Source organism: Betta splendens, chromosome 9 (assembly GCF_900634795.4).
Source record: "Betta splendens chromosome 9, fBetSpl5.4, whole genome shotgun sequence".
In the NCBI taxonomy this organism is placed as follows: Eukaryota; Metazoa; Chordata; class Actinopteri; order Anabantiformes; family Osphronemidae; genus Betta; species Betta splendens.
Window position 1 is genome coordinate 25736698 of NC_040889.2, and position 16805 is coordinate 25753502.

General features: G+C 51.7%; 1 protein-coding gene across 3 annotated transcripts in view; it reads left to right on the forward strand.

The window, feature by feature from the left end:
• Nucleotides 1-16805, forward strand: part of cltcl1 (clathrin, heavy chain-like 1) — a 19026-nt gene continuing 2221 nt past the window's right edge. The window contains exons 1-30 of one of the 3 annotated variants that reach the window (XM_029161772.3): nt 1-693; nt 5427-5634; nt 6684-6952; nt 7161-7322; nt 7536-7649; nt 7741-7914; nt 8002-8199; nt 8289-8489; nt 8624-8776; nt 8869-8991; nt 9430-9567; nt 9654-9818; nt 9934-10114; nt 10217-10380; nt 10466-10591; nt 10663-10805; nt 11005-11239; nt 11322-11444; nt 11531-11676; nt 11772-11955; nt 12041-12233; nt 12309-12466; nt 12552-12716; nt 12797-13072; nt 13504-13653; nt 13736-13867; nt 13945-14055; nt 14165-14335; nt 14527-14748; nt 15058-15084. In XM_029161772.3, coding sequence (XP_029017605.1) covers nt 652-693; nt 5427-5634; nt 6684-6952; nt 7161-7322; nt 7536-7649; nt 7741-7914; nt 8002-8199; nt 8289-8489; nt 8624-8776; nt 8869-8991; nt 9430-9567; nt 9654-9818; nt 9934-10114; nt 10217-10380; nt 10466-10591; nt 10663-10805; nt 11005-11239; nt 11322-11444; nt 11531-11676; nt 11772-11955; nt 12041-12233; nt 12309-12466; nt 12552-12716; nt 12797-13072; nt 13504-13653; nt 13736-13867; nt 13945-14055; nt 14165-14335; nt 14527-14748; nt 15058-15084 — 4854 coding nt within the window. In that variant the 5' untranslated portion in view covers nt 1-651. The remainder of the gene's footprint in view (nt 694-5426; nt 5635-6683; nt 6953-7160; nt 7323-7535; nt 7650-7740; nt 7915-8001; nt 8200-8288; nt 8490-8623; nt 8777-8868; nt 8992-9429; nt 9568-9653; nt 9819-9933; nt 10115-10216; nt 10381-10465; nt 10592-10662; nt 10806-11004; nt 11240-11321; nt 11445-11530; nt 11677-11771; nt 11956-12040; nt 12234-12308; nt 12467-12551; nt 12717-12796; nt 13073-13503; nt 13654-13735; nt 13868-13944; nt 14056-14164; nt 14336-14526; nt 14749-15057; nt 15085-16805) is intronic. The other 2 variants (XM_055512018.1, XM_029161775.3) reach the window with 2 other exon arrangements.

The window sequence follows — 16805 nt, forward strand, 5'->3', positions numbered from 1 at the left end:
ATGCCTTTAATGAGAACCTGTTTGCCGCACATCAAAAAGTTGCCACTTCCACGGAAAAGCGCTGGACGAACCTGCAGCGCTCTGTGCGTCACGCGTTCTGGGAAGATGACTGTGTTTGTGTGCGCGGTTGTGTAAATTCACACAAATGCTGGGACGTCTGTCTCAAGCTCCGATTTTGAAGTTGGTGGGAACGAAGGGGGGGAAGGGGCTGCGGCGGAAGGGTACAAGCTGCAAACCCGACCTCGCACTGACAGGGGTGGGAATAAAACTCCCAGACAGGAGCTGCTTAAGTCATCACCCGCAACGTCTCGGTGCGGATTTCCAAGACGGCCCCGTATCTCTACACGGCTCGAGCGGGGACCGCTTCACGCACAGCGATCGGTGGTAGTCGGAGTGGACTAGTTTTCTTAGCGGAGGTGCGGAGTTTGGATCCAGGACTGGCGTAGGGGGTGGGGGGGTCTGCTGAATGGGAGCAGCCAGTGGATTCGCGTGAAACCAACGCAACCCACCCGGACCACCTCGCACTGCCCATCATTTCTGACTTCTCGGGGCGTTTAGGACGCAAACAGAACAAGACCACCTCAATTCCTCCTATTGTCCCCTTCCCCTTTCCTCCTTCTCGGAGTCTCCAGGCAGAGGAATCCTCCAGAAATGGCTCAGATACTGCCCATACGCTTCCAGGAGCATCTGCAGGTAAGCTCCAGCAGAAAAAAAAGCCCTGAAATTCTATTTCGGCTGGGCTGCGTTTGCTTTTGCGCCGCTCCTCGCCCGCGCAGATCCGCGCGCACGCGGCACATGTCGCATTTAAATGGATTCGGTGATAGGGCTGCAGGGTGGTGCTCAATATAGCCACAGGCCTCGTCCTCTCCCGCCGGGGCAGATGATGACTTGGGGAAAACCGAATCGCGAGGTCGTGCGGGGCTCCGCTGCGGAGCCGGCGCGCGTGGAGGCGCCGCACTGTCGTCCCCGCTGGGCGGAAAAACGCCGCTGTCATCGTCGATCGGCGCCGCCGCGGCACTTCTCGCTGCGGACAAGTGAGCTCAGCTGTTCGTGCTTCCACTGTAACCGAGACGTGACAGGCACCCGCGCCGCCCTCCGGCTTCGCGGCTACCATGTTGTTGTCACGTCCTGCGGCTCCGTGGCCTCCGCGAGCGACAGCGCCGGGTCCGATGCGTCCGCAAAGCAACGCAGCGTGGATTTATTCAAAATGTTGGCGTGGGAAAAGTTTATTTCGCTCCTAATGGTGAAAGCCCGAAGCACACGCGCACACAGAGAGCGGCATCTTATTTCCCAGAATCAATATTATATCGATCCGATTCCCCCCAGCTTTACTTGTTGAAGCGGCATCAGCATTAAGAGCAGCAAATGATCCCGTGGTCCTTTTACTGCAGCTACTTTTCAGCGGGCATAGTGTGAAATACAAACACTGACAACAAAAGAGACGCGAGCAGCAAGTTGTTGGGTCGTCACGGGGGGGGGGGACTACTTCCTGGACGGCCGCTGTCCCGTTGCAGCCGCATCCACGGCGTCTTTTAGGCAAAAGAGAAACTTTGTGACGCACCCTTCCGCCTCCCCTTCTCTGTCGCCCGTTGTTATGGTAACCGCAGGCAGTGAAATGGCCTTTCAGCAGAGAACCCCCACCCCTCTTTCTGCCCCCCCCCCTCCTCTGGCCTGCAGCCCCTCGTTCCTCAGCCCTTGTTCCGAGGCCTCTCTCTCCGCGCTGGCAGAGCCCACTGACTGACGGAGGTTATTAGTTCAGCGGCGCATGCGTCGCCCGAAAGCTTCGGTTCTACCTCCACCCTGAGGTCCCACCTCTGCCCGAGTCGTACCCCCCTGTGAATCTAGGTGGCTCCAGCGGAGGGAAAAATGCTTGGAATTTGCAAACCCAGGACTCCGGGCCTCGGGTTGTTTAGCTTTTCCCCCCGGCCCGGCATTTACAGCTCAGTGTGTGCAGCCTGGATCGGGTTCGGGAGAGCAACACGGACTTAGCTCCGTAATGAGGAAGGAGCCCGTTGAACTCCCAGCAGCAGGAGACACGGAGCAAACCCGAGCTCCAGACACTTCCACAGCAGGGTGAAGCCTGGATCTGCTTTAAGCCGTGTGAGATTCAGCGGTTTCCATTTTTCCCACTCCGCACCACCACTGTCATTAGCGTTAGACTCTGTGGGTAAACCTCCCTCTCATTTCCATCCCTTTTCATGTGCCCTGCTTATTTACTGTGGGCTGATTTATGATCCGAGGTCCAGGCTCGCTGTACGAGCAGGTCGGAGTGTGCCGTTAACCCAGTGAACGCACCACTGGCCCGGTTGGACGCGTCGGAGCCCAACGTCGTTGTGTGGACTGCGGCGAAGGCAGGATGAAAGCAGACGAGGACAGAGAACAGTGTGTTGAATTATGAAGGAGCTGAAGGGAGCGTCTGTCTGTGGCTCCGCTGCTGCAGCCTACGTACTGTGGCAGCTTGTGTAAGTGCAGAAATGTCCCGCAGCTCTCAGGGGCCGGCACATTGTTGAGCGGAGGGTTCGACCTGCTGCGCTGCAGCTGTTTATAGCGTCCCGGCGTTGTGTTGAAGGCACGGGCGGATGTGACCGGGAGATGGGGTGAGCAGGTCTCATCAGGCAAATCAAATCAGCGGCGGAAACAGGATGACAGAGGAGCGACGCACAACATGACAGAGGAGCGACACACAACATGACTGAGGAACAACACACAATATGACACAGGAGTGACGCACAACATGACACACAACGTGACAGAGGAGCGACGCACAACATGACAGAGGAGCGACACACAACATGACTGAGGAACAACACACAATATAACACACAACGTTACAGAGGAGCCTAACACAACATGACACACAACGTGACAGAGGAGCCACACACAACATGACACACAACGTGACAGAGGAGCCACACACAACATGACTGAGGAATGACACACAACATGACAGAGGAGCAACACACAACATGACAGAGGAGCGACACACAACGTGACAGAGGAGCGACACACAACATGTCAGAGGAGCCACACACAACATGACACACAACGTGACAGAGGAGCCACACACAACATGACACACAACGTGACAGAGGAGCCACACACAACATGACACACAACGTGACAGAGGAGCGACACACAACATGTCAGAGGAGCGACACACAACATGACTGAGGAACAACACACAATATAACACACAACGTTACAGAGGAGCCACACACAACATGACACACAACGTGACAGAGGAGCCACACACAACATGACACACAACGTGACAGAGGAGCCACACACAACATGACACACAACGTGACAGAGGAGCGACACACAACATGGCAGAGGAGCGACACACAACATGACTGAGGAACAACACACAATATAACACACAACGTGACAGAGGAGCCACACACAACATGGCAGAGGAGCGACACACAACATGACTGAGGAACGACACACACATGACAGAGGAGCGACACACAACGTGACAGAGGAGCCACACACGTGTGCGTGTGGCTCCTCCGTCATGTGTGTGTGGCCACAGCAGAGGCAGAGCAGACTGTGAGTCCAGCGTTCTTCTTCTTGGTGGCTCAGCTTTGGCCTCCACCAGCTCCAGGCTCCAGATACAGAGGCTTTTAAAGCTGAGGCACCGAGCAGAGAGAGGCATGAGGGACGAGCAGGAGCTGGTTCTCTGCCTGGATTTGTCACTATAAACATACTCGTAGATCCACTGTTGTTATAAAACACTGGAACAGCTTTTACTGTTTAGCACCAAACACGCAGATCAGACCTGCGCATGCTTCACGTGTGCAAAGTGGCATCACGTCCATGCTTTGCTGCATTCCTCAGTGTGTCTGTGAAGCTGTAACTGATGCAACGTGTGCTCTCAGCCTGTGACTCACCACATCCCATCAACGCTGTATCATCATTCTTATCATTTCAGGAATCAGGCCTGTGTGTGTGTGCGTGCGTGCATGTGCGTGTGTGTGTGCGTGCGTGCATGTGCGTGTGTGTGTGTGTGCGTGCATGTGCGTGTGTGTGCATGTGTGTGTGTGTGCGTGTGCGTGCGTGCGTGCATGTGCGTGTGTGTGTGTGCGCGTGCGTGCGTGCATGTGCGTGTGTGTGTGTGCGTGTGTGTGTGTGCGTGTGCGTGCGTGCGTGCATGTGCGTGTGTGTGTGTGTGCGCGTGCGTGCGTGCATGTGCGTGTGTGTGTGTGCGTGCATGTGTGTGTGTGTGCGTGCATATGCAGGGAGCTGTATGGCTTGTGGTGGAAGTGTGATCCTGGCCTGGAATGTTCTGCTAACGCAGTGTGAGGGCCTTCTTCCGGTGACTCAGTCGCTCCACCCTGAGCCGTACACGTCCGGAGGCCTGAGTGGCTGGAAGCGAACAGACGCAGCTGTTCTTCCTCCTTCGGTCCTCCATCTTTGTGGTCTTTTTGCCTCCTTCTTCCTCCCAGACACACTCTTGTCGTGCCTGTGCAGCATATGGCCTCCGTCCTCCCTCAGGTCTTCTTCGTGGCCTCAATTTGATGTGCGGCACAGAAACCATACGTGGATTTGGAGCTGAGTGATTTGCTGGGCGTCATTATCTGAACGGGCCAAACCAGCCTCAGCGCTTCTGCTCAGATCTAATTACTCAAAGAGCTCTGCTCGCTGCTCCTGGAGCCGCGGCCGCTGACGGCGGCGTCCCCCCCGCTCTGCGGATGACGGGTTTGTTGTCCCGCTCCGGCGGCCGAGTGCAGATAGTGCAGTGCTTGTGATGAGCGTGGGGATTCCTGCCCGCTGGCCTCAGACTGCATAATGCGGCCCGTTCAGCGCCGCGCTTCGCTCGCTCCTTCACAATGTGCACAATCGCGTCTCTGTTCGGCGCCCGTGGACTTGGGTGGAGCGCCGTTCAGCGGCTCTGACGTCAGCGCCGTGTTTTCCTCTTGTTGTTGAGTAGTAAAACGGAGTGCTCGTAGGCACCCGAACGCAGCATCAGGCTCCACTACGTTACAGCCGATGCTGTACGTCTACGTCTGCGCTTTAACTGGGACGCGGTGACGGCACCAGTAACGTCCATCAGCAACACGCGTCAGGATGTTCCACAGATTATTAGCAGCTATATTAGGAGTGTGAAATAAAGCCGTGTTGTGTTCACATCCTGTTGCCTGCTGCGTGCCCACGCTTGTTTCCTGGCTCCGTGTACCAGCAGACCTGTCTGGAAACAGCCTTTTAGAATATTCCTGGAAAACTGGAGCAGACCCGCTGCTATTTTAAGCCTAACAGTTTTTGTTCACCGCTTGCTGTGTTTTGTTGTTTTAACCTTCGAGGCAAAGGCCAACTGCTGCCGTCATTTTAATGTGTTTGTAGTAGTCAACATGTGGGAAAACCTATATAGAAACCCACAATCATGTGTCATGGACCAAACCTTGTGCTTTGATCGGTGCTTCCAGCTGCAGAGCCTGGGCGTGAACCCGGCCAACATCGGCTTCAGCTATCTGACCATGGAGTCCGACAAGTTCATCTGCATCCGGGAGAAGGTGGGCGAGCAGAACCAGGTCGTGATCGTGGACCTGTCTGACCCCACCAACCCCATCAGGAGGCCCATCTCCGCCGACAGCGCCATCATGAACCCCACCAGCAAAGTCATCGCCCTGAAAGGTGAGCGTGCGCGGCGTCTCCGGACACAGCCGGCGAGCGTTGTAGAAGGACCACGTCAGGCCACGAGTGATGGGCCGTCAGTGCTGTGAATGCTGGATGTAGGGCGCACCCACTTCTGTTGGCCGAATGCACTGAACTGGCTGCGGACATTGATTTCCTGCCTCTGATTCCAGCCTGTGGAGCACAAACACAAACGCTGATCACAATAATTTGCTAATAATGCCTCCCTGTTCCCCTCTGAGGTTAATGTGCCCTGTCCCCCTCCCCTGTGCTCTCTCTCTGTCTCCTCTTCATCACCTGATTGACACTTTGCTTTATCTTTTGCTTTTTCCCCCTCGCCTTCTGTCCTTTCTCAGACGGTGAGTGGCTTTCTGTCTGTCAACCCGTCCGGCGCTCTGTGTGTGTGTGTGTGTGTGTGTGTGTGTGAGTGTGTGTGTGTGTGTGTGTGTGTGTGTGTGTGAGATGATGTCATCCCTGCACATAAGGGTGGAGGTTGTAGCATCGTCGTACTGTGGCTGTGAGTGCTGATCTCCAGAATTGGGCCGAACCGTGCCCCTGTTTGTTTCTGTGAGTAATGCAGCCTGTTAGTGGTCATATGTTGGACAGTGATGACCTGCAGCTGCGTTATAGCACAGAAACATCCTTCAGGTTCAGCAGCTCAGTTAGGATCCTTTCAAAGCTGTAGAGGAGTCAGTCAGTTTACTGAGAACCACACCTGTTCCCTGGAAACACCTTTATCCTGCTTCTATTTCCTATTTCTACTCCCACTAACTAATTTCCATGTCGGTGGATTTGTTTGTTTTAAGTTCATTCTTTTTAGCTTCGTAGCTTTGTTTGAGACCAGCTGAAGCTGATACTTACATACAGTGTTAGATATTATATGCATTACGTACTATGGTGTTACATGCATGCCACAGTCAGGCTTATTGTGTGGGGTTACATCACCCAGTTCGCCTATAGATAGCTCACTGTCTCGCGTCCTCCAGATTCGTTCATAGGCTTCTATTCCCGTCTGTTTGTCTCACTTTCTGTTTTTTCCCTCCGCTCAGCTGCCAAGACGCTGCAGATCTTCAACATCGAGATGAAGAGCAAGATGAAGGCTCACACCATGACGGAGGAAGTCATGTTCTGGAAGTGGATATCGGTGAACACCGTGGCCCTGGTGACCGACACGGCCGTCTACCACTGGAGCATGGAGGGGGATTCCCAGCCGGCCAAAGTGTTCGATCGGCACGCTAGCCTGGCGGGATGTCAGATAATTAATTACAGAACTGACGACCAACAGAAGTGGCTGCTGCTGATAGGGATCTCTGCACAGGTATGAAAACCTGTGATGTCATTGTCTACTGTAAATGCTGCTAAGAACAGAAACTGTGCAGGGCTACGTGTAAGAACAAAATTGTAATTGGACCCAGATCGTATCCATGCACCACACAGGACCTCGACTCATCTTTGATGTCTGTTTGATTAACATGGGGCCGCGTCAATAGTTCCTTTCTGCTGTGGTCTGTCTCTTTGCCCCGCAGCAAAACCGCGTGGTGGGGGCCATGCAGCTGTATTCTGTTGACAGGAAGGTGTCCCAGCCCATCGAGGGCCACGCTGCTGCCTTCGGGGATTTCAAAGTGGAGGGAAATGCCAAATCCTCCACCCTGTTCTGCTTTGCCGTGCGCTCGCAGGCCGGGGGAAAGGTGAGGGCCCCTGGATCCCACCCAGGGATTTCAGTCCTGACGCTATCGCAGCGTGTTTAGTCTCTGAACAAGGAGCTCTGAAGTGCATGAAATGCTGGTGTTTCATTTAAGGTCACAGGAGAAGCAGCGTTAATGCGACCAGAATAGCTGCAATTTGTGATTCATGCTTCTTTACTGTCTGATCACTTCTTTACATGAGCTTCCTTCTTGCAGTTGCACATTATTGAAGTTGGTCAGCCGGCTGCAGGAAACCAGCCATTTACAAAGAAAGCAGTGGATGTGTTCTTTCCCCCCGAGGCCCAGACAGACTTTCCCGTAGCTATGCAGGTGAAGAAAAGACTCTTTATACTCATTCGTTCAGCACGAGGCTGAGCCTCGCTATCAGCCTTTAAACTCACTCCCCGGTCTTTCTCCCCAGATTGGTGCTAAGCACGGTGTTATATATTTGATCACAAAATACGGCTACATCCACCTGTACGACCTGGAGTCTGGCGTTTGTATCTACATGAATCGAATCAGTGCAGAGACCATTTTTGTAACTGCCCCCCATGAAGCCACCTCCGGAATTATTGGGGTCAACAAGAAGGGACAGGTGAGAAAATAGCAGGAAACCTCATCTTCAGGCAAAAAGAATGCTTTTACAAGTGTAACTGTTTCTGACTGATTCTTCCCCTTCTAGGTTCTTTCCGTGTGTGTTGAGGAGGAGAACATTGTCAACTATGCCACCAACGTGCTGCAGAACCCTGACCTGGCCTTGAGGATGGCCGTGAGGTCAAACCTCGCCGGTGCTGAGGAGCTTTTCGGGAGGAAGTTTAACACTCTGTTCGCTCAGGGAAGTTATTCGGAGGCTGCGAAGGTTGCTGCATCAGCGCCCAAAGTACGTTATCCACCGCCCGCCACACTTTATGCCCGTCACAACTGCCCCTCTAGATGCGCTGCGGTTCATTGTTTGCATCTCTAAAACAGGGTATCCTGAGGACGGCAGAGACCATCCGTAAGTTCCAGAGCGTCCCGGCCCAGCCCGGTCAGGCTTCCCCACTGTTGCAGTACTTCGGTATTCTGCTGGACCAGGGCCAGCTCAACAAGTTTGAGTCCCTGGAGCTGTGCAGGCCTGTCCTGCAGCAGGGCCGCAAGCAGCTACTGGAGAAGTGGTTGAAGGAGGACAAGGTAGGAGCAATGACTTTGAAATGCAAAAAGTACTTTCACAGAGATGCAGATCAAGCACAGGAAGTTCTTCTCTAAAATTGGTTCTGTTTAAGTTATATTATTAATCACACATGGTCATTGTGACTCTGCTTTAGCTGGAGTGCTCAGAGGAGCTGGGGGACCTGGTGAAGGCTTCTGACCCCACGCTTGCTCTTAGTGTGTACCTCAGAGCTAATGTCCCCAACAAGGTGATCCAGTGCTTTGCCGAGACCGGCCAGTTCCAGAAGATCGTGTTGTACGCTAAAAAGGTGATTGGGAAACTTCAGTGACGTCCCTGGTCCCTTCCTGGCGCTTGTGTAGCGTAGCATGTGGGAGAAAACTCATGACTGTACTCTTGTAGGTGGGCTACACCCCCGACTGGGTGTTCTTACTGAGAAACGTGATGCGCGTCAGTCCGGACCAGGGTCTGCAGTTTGCCCAGATGCTGGTCCAGGACGAGGAGCCGCTGGCCAACATCAACCAGGTAAGACGCGCAGCAGCATGACTGCAGACCTTCTGTGCTACTTTCACACCTGCCCTCCCTTAAAAACACAGCTGCATATTTACCCTCACACGTTTGTGCAGACGCACAAAGTGCCCAGTGTGGGAGCCTCCGTCTGTGTTATTCCAGATGTGCCAACAATGCCAGGAATTCACTGAGTCAGTAACACACGTCTGCTCTTAAAGCCACACCATCACTCCTCCAAAGTTTAAGTCTTAAACACCAGAACTAATAACTCACAGTTATGACCCCCACCACCTTTCTGCAGCGACTCCCGCTGAAATGAAAAGCAGAAACATCTGGCTCCCAGGCCTGTGATATTGGATAGGGTGTTACTCTAATCTTTCCTTGCATGCTAAATGGAATTGTGGTTTCACAGATGAAAGAACGCCAAACATCTATCACTTTTTCTCTCTCTAGATTGTTGATGTGTTCATGGAGGGCAGCCTGATCCAGCAGTGCACCTCCTTTCTCCTGGATGCCTTAAAGAACAACCGCCCCGCCGAGGGACACCTACAGACACGTCTGCTGGAGATGAACCTCATTCATGCCCCGCAGGTGAGCGGCTCGGCTCGGCCTGCTCTAAAAAGCGTTTCGCTCAGCAGAGGCGGCGTGTGCATTCATGTGTGCGCTGACCTTCCCAGGTAGCAGACGCCATCCTGGGGAACCAGATGTTCACTCACTACGACCGTGCCCATGTGGCACAGCTGTGCGAGAAGGCAGGTCTGCTCCAGCGAGCGCTCGAGCACTACACTGACCTGTACGATATCAAACGGGCTGTGGTGCACACGCATCTGCTCAACCCCGAGGTACGTCTGTGCATGTGCCCCCCATGTGTGAAAATGAGAATTATTCCACCTCCTCGGGCCTCTCCACTCACCCGCTAGCATCATTCCTGTCTCTCCTCTTATTGTTTTCATTTAGTGGCTGGTGAACTTTTTCGGGTCCTTGTCGGTGGAGGATTCCTTGGAGTGTTTAAGGGCTATGCTGTCAGCTAACATTAGACAGAACCTGCAGCTGTGCGTCCAAGTAGCGTCAAAGTATCACGAGCAGCTGGGAACTCAGGCGTTAGTAGAGCTCTTTGAATCCTTCAAGAGTTATGAGGGTAAGTGTCAGACGTGGGCGGGCGTACAGACCTGGGTCACGTTGGGGCAGTGAATGTGAGCTGACGTTTGTGGGGTTTCTTCTCTTTCCATTTCTATTCAAGGCTTGTTTTACTTCCTGGGATCGATTGTGAATTTCAGCCAGGAGCCCGACGTCCACTTCAAGTACATCCAGGCCGCCTGTAAAACAGGCCAGATCAAGGAAGTGGAGAGAATCTGTAGAGAGAGCAACTGTTATGACCCTGAAAGGGTTAAAAACTTCCTGAAGGTAAAACAGACCCTCTGACTTGATATATTGTGACAAGCTCAAACACTTAGATCACATGTTAACCTTGTGTCTGTTCTCTTTGTAGGAGGCCAAACTTACAGACCAGCTTCCTCTCATCATCGTGTGCGATCGCTTTGACTTTGTCCATGACCTGGTGCTCTACCTCTACCGCAACAATCTGCAGAAGTACATTGAAATATATGTGCAGAAAGTAAGATCTGAACCCAGCGTGTCTTCTTTCAAACTGCCTGTTGCCAGTCGTGCTCAGAGTCTGTCTCGCAGGTGAACCCCAGTCGCCTGCCGGTGGTGATCGGAGGACTGCTGGACGTGGACTGTGCCGAGGACGTGATTAAGAACCTGATCATGGTGGTGAGAGGGCAGTTTTCCACCGATGAGCTCGTGGAGGAGGTAGAGAAGAGAAACAGGTGTGTAACGCAGCATGTCTGTGCAACAACAGCCTGTACTGTGATGCTGGACAGATACAAGTGTAAATCTTGATGCCTTGAAAGGCCTTGAAGCTGCTTAATGTAAAACTCTGCCATCTAGTGTTGTTGTTGTGTTGTGCGTCACCACAGAAAACTACACAAACTCGAACTCCAACCTCACGTCTTTTTCTTTCCTCAGGCTAAAACTTCTCCTGCCGTGGCTGGAGTCTCGCATCCACGAGGGATGCGAGGAACCCGCCACCCACAACGCTCTCGCCAAGATCTACATCGACAGTAACAACACGCCCGAGCGCTTCCTCAAGGAGAACCCGTTCTACGACAGCGCCGTGGTCGGACGCTACTGCGAGAAGCGAGACCCCCACCTGGCCTGCGTGGCCTATGAACGGGGCCAGTGTGACATGGATCTCATCAAAGTGTGTACACACAGGATGCACTGCCGATGCACTGGGATCCTTTAAATACGCGCACGTCTTCATTCGCCGTGTGTCTTCTCAGGTGTGCAATGAGAACTCGCTATTCAAGAGTGAGGCTCGATACCTGGTGCGACGGAAGGACCCGGAGCTTTGGGCCAACGTGTTGGAAGAAAACAACCCGTTCAGGAGGCAACTCATCGACCAGGTGGGGTTCCCTGCAGCTCCACACGCGTCCTGATGCCGGCTGTGGTGCTCAGGACCTTTGACATTCCCCTGTGTTTCCAATCTCAGGTGGTGCAGACGGCTCTGTCGGAGACCCAGGACCCAGAGGAGGTGTCGGTCACAGTCAAGGCCTTCATGACGGCGGACCTGCCCAACGAGCTGATTGAGCTGCTGGAGAAGATTGTGCTTGATAACTCGGTCTTCAGTGAACACAGGTAGAGCCGGGTTTCAGCAGAACGTCACGCTCATGACCCTTCGTGACGCTTTCCCACCAACAGCCCACCGTTTTTTGTTCGGCCTCGTTTTCCAGAAACCTCCAGAACCTGCTGATTCTGACGGCCATCAAGGCGGACCGCACTCGTGTGATGGAGTACATCAACAGGCTAGACAACTACGACGCTCCAGACATTGCCAACATCGCCATCAGCAACGAGCTCTTTGAAGAAGCGTTTGCAATATTTAAGAAGTTTGACGTCAACACCTCGGCCATACAGGTATGAGTCTGCTGATGGATGATGGGGAATGACCGCTGCTCTGTGGTCAGGTACCTGCATGGCTCTGCTTCTGCCACTTGTCTAGGTATTGATCGAGCACATAGGGAACTTGGACCGTGCCTATGAGTTCGCGGAGCGCTGTAACGAGCCCGCGGTGTGGAGCCAGTTAGCTCGAGCTCAGCTGCACAGAGACCTGGTCAAGGAGGCCATCGACTCCTACATCAAAGCTGTGGACCCCTCAGCGTACATGGAGGTGGTGGATGCAGCCAGCAAGAACAGTAAGCCGTTGTCTTGGTGCATAGCTCTAGCTCTAGCAGACTGCGAAGGTGTTATTAATTCAAATTTGTTTGCAGATAACTGGGAGGACTTGGTGAAGTATCTCCAGATGGCTCGCAAGAAAGCGCGAGAGTCGTACGTGGAGACGGAGCTGATCTTCGCTTTAGCCAAGACGAACCGTCTGGCGGAGCTGGAGGAGTTCGTCAGCGGGCCCAACAACGCGCACATACAGCAGGTACTGTGGGAGGAGCCTCGCGGCCGCCTGGGCCGGGCCCGTCTGGGCCGCCACGAGCGCTAACGCCACCCCCTGCGCTCCACAGGTGGGCGATCGATGCTACGAGGAGGGCATGTACGACGCCGCCAAGCTCTTGTACAACAACGTGTCCAACTTTGCGCGCCTTGCGTCCACGCTGGTCCACCTGGGGGAGTACCAGGCCGCCGTGGACAGCGCCAGGAAAGCCAACAGCACCCGGACGTGGAAGGAGGTAGACAGGCTCCTCGCCGCCGCGCAGTCCCAGGGCTTCCTTCCAGGGCGTTCACCCTCCTCTCTCCCTCTGACCGCCAGGTGTGCTTCGCGTGCGTTGACGGCGAGGAGTTTCGCCTGGCGCAGATCTGCGGCCTTCACATCGTGATCCACGCCGACGAGCTGGAGGACCTGATCAGCTACTATCAGGACCGCGGGTACTTCGAGGAGCTCATCGCCCTGCTGGAGGCCGCGCTGGGCCTGGAGCGAGCCCACATGGGCATGTTCACAGAGCTCGCCATCCTCTACTCCAAGTTCAAGCCCCAGAAGATGAGGGAGCACCTGGAGCTGTTCTGGTCCAGAGTCAACATCCCAAAGGTGCAGTACATGCGACTGCGGCTCTGTGTTTGTGTTGTTGTAATAAATCAAATGCTACTTTCTGATCAGAATAAAGAAGAAGCAGAAGGTAGTAAAATAACATGGTTTTGTCCTTGGGTGCGATGCTCTGCATTATTATCTCATACAACTGCAATTGTGTAGTTTTTCTTTTCACTTTTGTTAAAGCATGAGCTGTTTGTCTTTCTGTTTTTAGCAGGAGTCCAGAAAGATTTATTAAATTTGATGGATTTTGATATAAAGTGTAATTACCTTCTCACCTTATTTGCGTGAGTGCATTAATACTCATCCTGATTAGAAGCTATAGGTGCTTAAAGCGATTCATGCTCCTGGGTTTCACTGCCCAGCTAACCTGAGTTGAAGAACCGCCGGCTCAGCAGCCTGCATTGACTTAATGACGTGTCTTTTACCAGGTCCTTCGTGCAGCCGAGCAGTCTCATTTATGGGCAGAGCTGGTTTTCCTCTATGATAAATATGAGGAGTATGACAATGCCGTCATCACGATGATGTCCCATCCAGCAGATGCCTGGAAAGAAGGGCTCTTCAAAGATATTATTGCAAAGGTCAGGACTCACATTTCTGACTAAACGTTTTGTCAAACGTCTTTGATTTGTGATTTTCATGTGTAACTTTTTTCATCTTTAGGTTGCGAATGTGGAGTTGTACTACAAATCGCTCTCCTTTTACCTGGAATTCAAGCCTCTCCTGCTGAATGACCTGCTGACCATACTGTCCCCGCGGTTGGACCACAGCCGAGCTGTTAACTTTTTTAGCAAGGTACCCCGAGGCGAGGTCGCCCTTCTGCTTTCTGATGACCTGTACATGGTGGCATCACGTGTGTTGTCTTTGCCCAGATGAACCAGCTGAAGCTGGTGAAGCCTTACCTGAGGTCTGTCCAGAATCACAACAACAAGTCGGTTAACGAAGCCCTCAACAACTTGCTGACAGAGGAGGAAGACTATCAGGTCTGTTCAGTTCATCACGCTTCGGTAGTGACTAGAGGCCTCAGCTGGAGTACAGTTGTTTCCTCTGCACCTAACATGTAGTCAGCTTCTCCCTTTGTGTTCCCGACAGGGCCTGAGAGCCTCCATCGACGCATATGACAACTTCGACACCATCGGCCTCGCTCAGAGGTTGGAGAAACACGATCTGATTGAATTCAGGCGCATTGCTGCCTACCTGTACAAAGGCAACAACCGCTGGAGACAGAGTGTGGAGCTGTGCAAGAAGGACAAACTCTACAAGGTAAAAAAACAACAACAACTGTATATGGAAACTGTATATCTGAAGAGCTAAAACAAAGTTATACACATAATACATAATACATAATAAGTACCTGACGGTTACCATAGAGGGCGCTGTTTATTTTGGCAGATCTAAAGTCAGCACTCTCACCTACAGAACCTTTGTGTCTCCTGCATATGTGTCCGTCCCAGGATGCCATGCTGTACGCTGCAGAGTCCAAGGATGCTGAGCTGGCAGAAACGCTGCTCCAGTGGTTCCTGGAGGAGGGCCGGAGGGAATGCTTCGCCGCCTGCCTCTTCGCCTCCTACGACCTGCTGCACCCTGACGTGGTGCTGGAGCTCGCCTGGAGGCACAACATCATGGACTTTGCCATGCCGTACTTCATCCAGGTCATGAGAGAGTACCTCACTAAGGTATGGCGCTTTAGTAAATACTGTAAAACTTGGTTGTTATTGGTTTCATGTTTTGCAAAAGAAAAACTGCCTTTTATTTCTTGCATATTTCAGTTTCTTGTAGAAACCTGCATTTGAGGGGCAAACTTTAGTCTGTCTCTGGACGCTTTGAATAGAAGTCAAACTGCCGGCTTTAGCTCTCATGTACAGCATATGATCAGCACTGTAGTTATATACTATACTGTACCAACCAGTAACGCCATGGTCATGATTTCCGTACATGTGGACATGTGAGGTCACTGGAGCTCATGTCTTTGGGTTCTCTTCCAGGTTGATGAGTTTGCAGCGAAGGTGACGGTCTCTGGCCCTCTTTTTATTTCTCCTCTGTGTTCTGTCTGTTTGTTCTTTGTTGTAACTTATCTCTTAGGTTTCTGCTGTAGGAACCTAGCATGGGCTTTAGACTGAACTCGGCCTAACCAGTTCTGGTCCTGGAGAACCTGCTCTAGTGGTGTGTGCATCCCTCTGTTCCGGCACTTTATCCACTGGACACAGTTTCTGTCATTCTTGACGCAACATGAAGCATTGAATCCAAATTCACTGTGAGTGTGAGACAAGGTTGAAGGTCCACTATGTGGCACATGCTACCTGTTAACAGTAGCAATGGGCTGCTGCTGTGTCACAGAGGCCTTCGCGTGGTGAAGTACAGTATCTTCTCCAGGCTGAACGTGTCAAACTATGTGTTGACGGCTGGAACCAAAGCCTGTGCCCCATGTGTTCTCCAGGACCAGGACCGCTCGCCTTGGCCTAACATTTTACCCCTAACGTTCCTCTCTCTAAGCTGCGTCTGCTGTAAAGCAGCATTTTTTTAATGATGACAATTTTAGTTGCGATCATGCAAAAATTATATAGCAAATACATTCTATATGTTCTCCAAAGACAGGCCCTTAAGTCAAACAGTTTGTGCTGCTGGTTTCCTTTACGGTGAAGGCTGCAAACACTCTTTCTCTGGAGTCTCTTCTTCCTGAGGGAATGTTTTCAGTCAGTTTATTTCACAGACCAAACACTGTGCAATACCTGCTCAATCTGGTGGGGATGGATTGTAGTCATAGTCATAGTTATTTTTAGTTGCTGCTTATTTCACTCTCGTCCAAGTTTTCCCTCAATAGAAATTCTGCCTTTGTAATGATTTAGTCCATCCATTGCTGGAAGTGATCTACATCATAAACCCTTTCTCTGTCCTCCACACTTGTAGCACAATGCCTGATTGTTTCTTTGCATTTAGTGACTGAGAGACTGGCACTAGAACCTTCTCTCTATGCAGATAATGTGTGTGGTGAAGATGAGCAGAGCCTGTGAGCTTCTTCTAACGCGTAGCTTTACTTTAGTCCAGCCGAATGAAATGCACCCAGTCCCTTCATAGAGGCTGTGAATGGGAAGCATGTGGAGGCTTCAGCTGTTATTTAGTATGAGACTGTGAATGGCTGCATCGGCACAGAGTGTAGGCATGTGTAGCTTCTTCTTCACGTACAGTAACAAGCAATGGAATAAATCTCTAGTCTTTAATGTGTGATTCAGCTTTTTTCTACCAGTCAGTTCACACAAATGGCAAAAACATGTTCCAGTTGTAATTAGCCGTGATACTTTTAGTGAATTTGGCACTGCCTGACCTTTACTTCCGGCGCTTTAAACTAAACATTTTCATTACTTTTGTTATTTATTATAATTCACAAATTTTCCAATTAAATTTGTATCAGTTTTCACTCATGATTTTCAACTAAGTGTAAAATATTTTATATAATTGAATTGCCTTAAATGCACGTTGGAGCATAAATTGGATGTCTAGGTTTTCGTGATTTGGGTGAACTGACCCTTTAATCGTCAACTCAACCTTTGTCCTGGAAGCTCTGTTAGATGTTCTCACCAACCCTGCATGGCATCTTCTCTAGGTAACCGTAGCTGCAGTGTGAGTTTTGTATGACAAGCCTTCTCGCTAATACTTTTTCTAATACCGTTAAATATGAATTTAAAGCTACTGTACTTTATCAAGTACTTTTTACGAGTTTGTGATCTGTTTACCA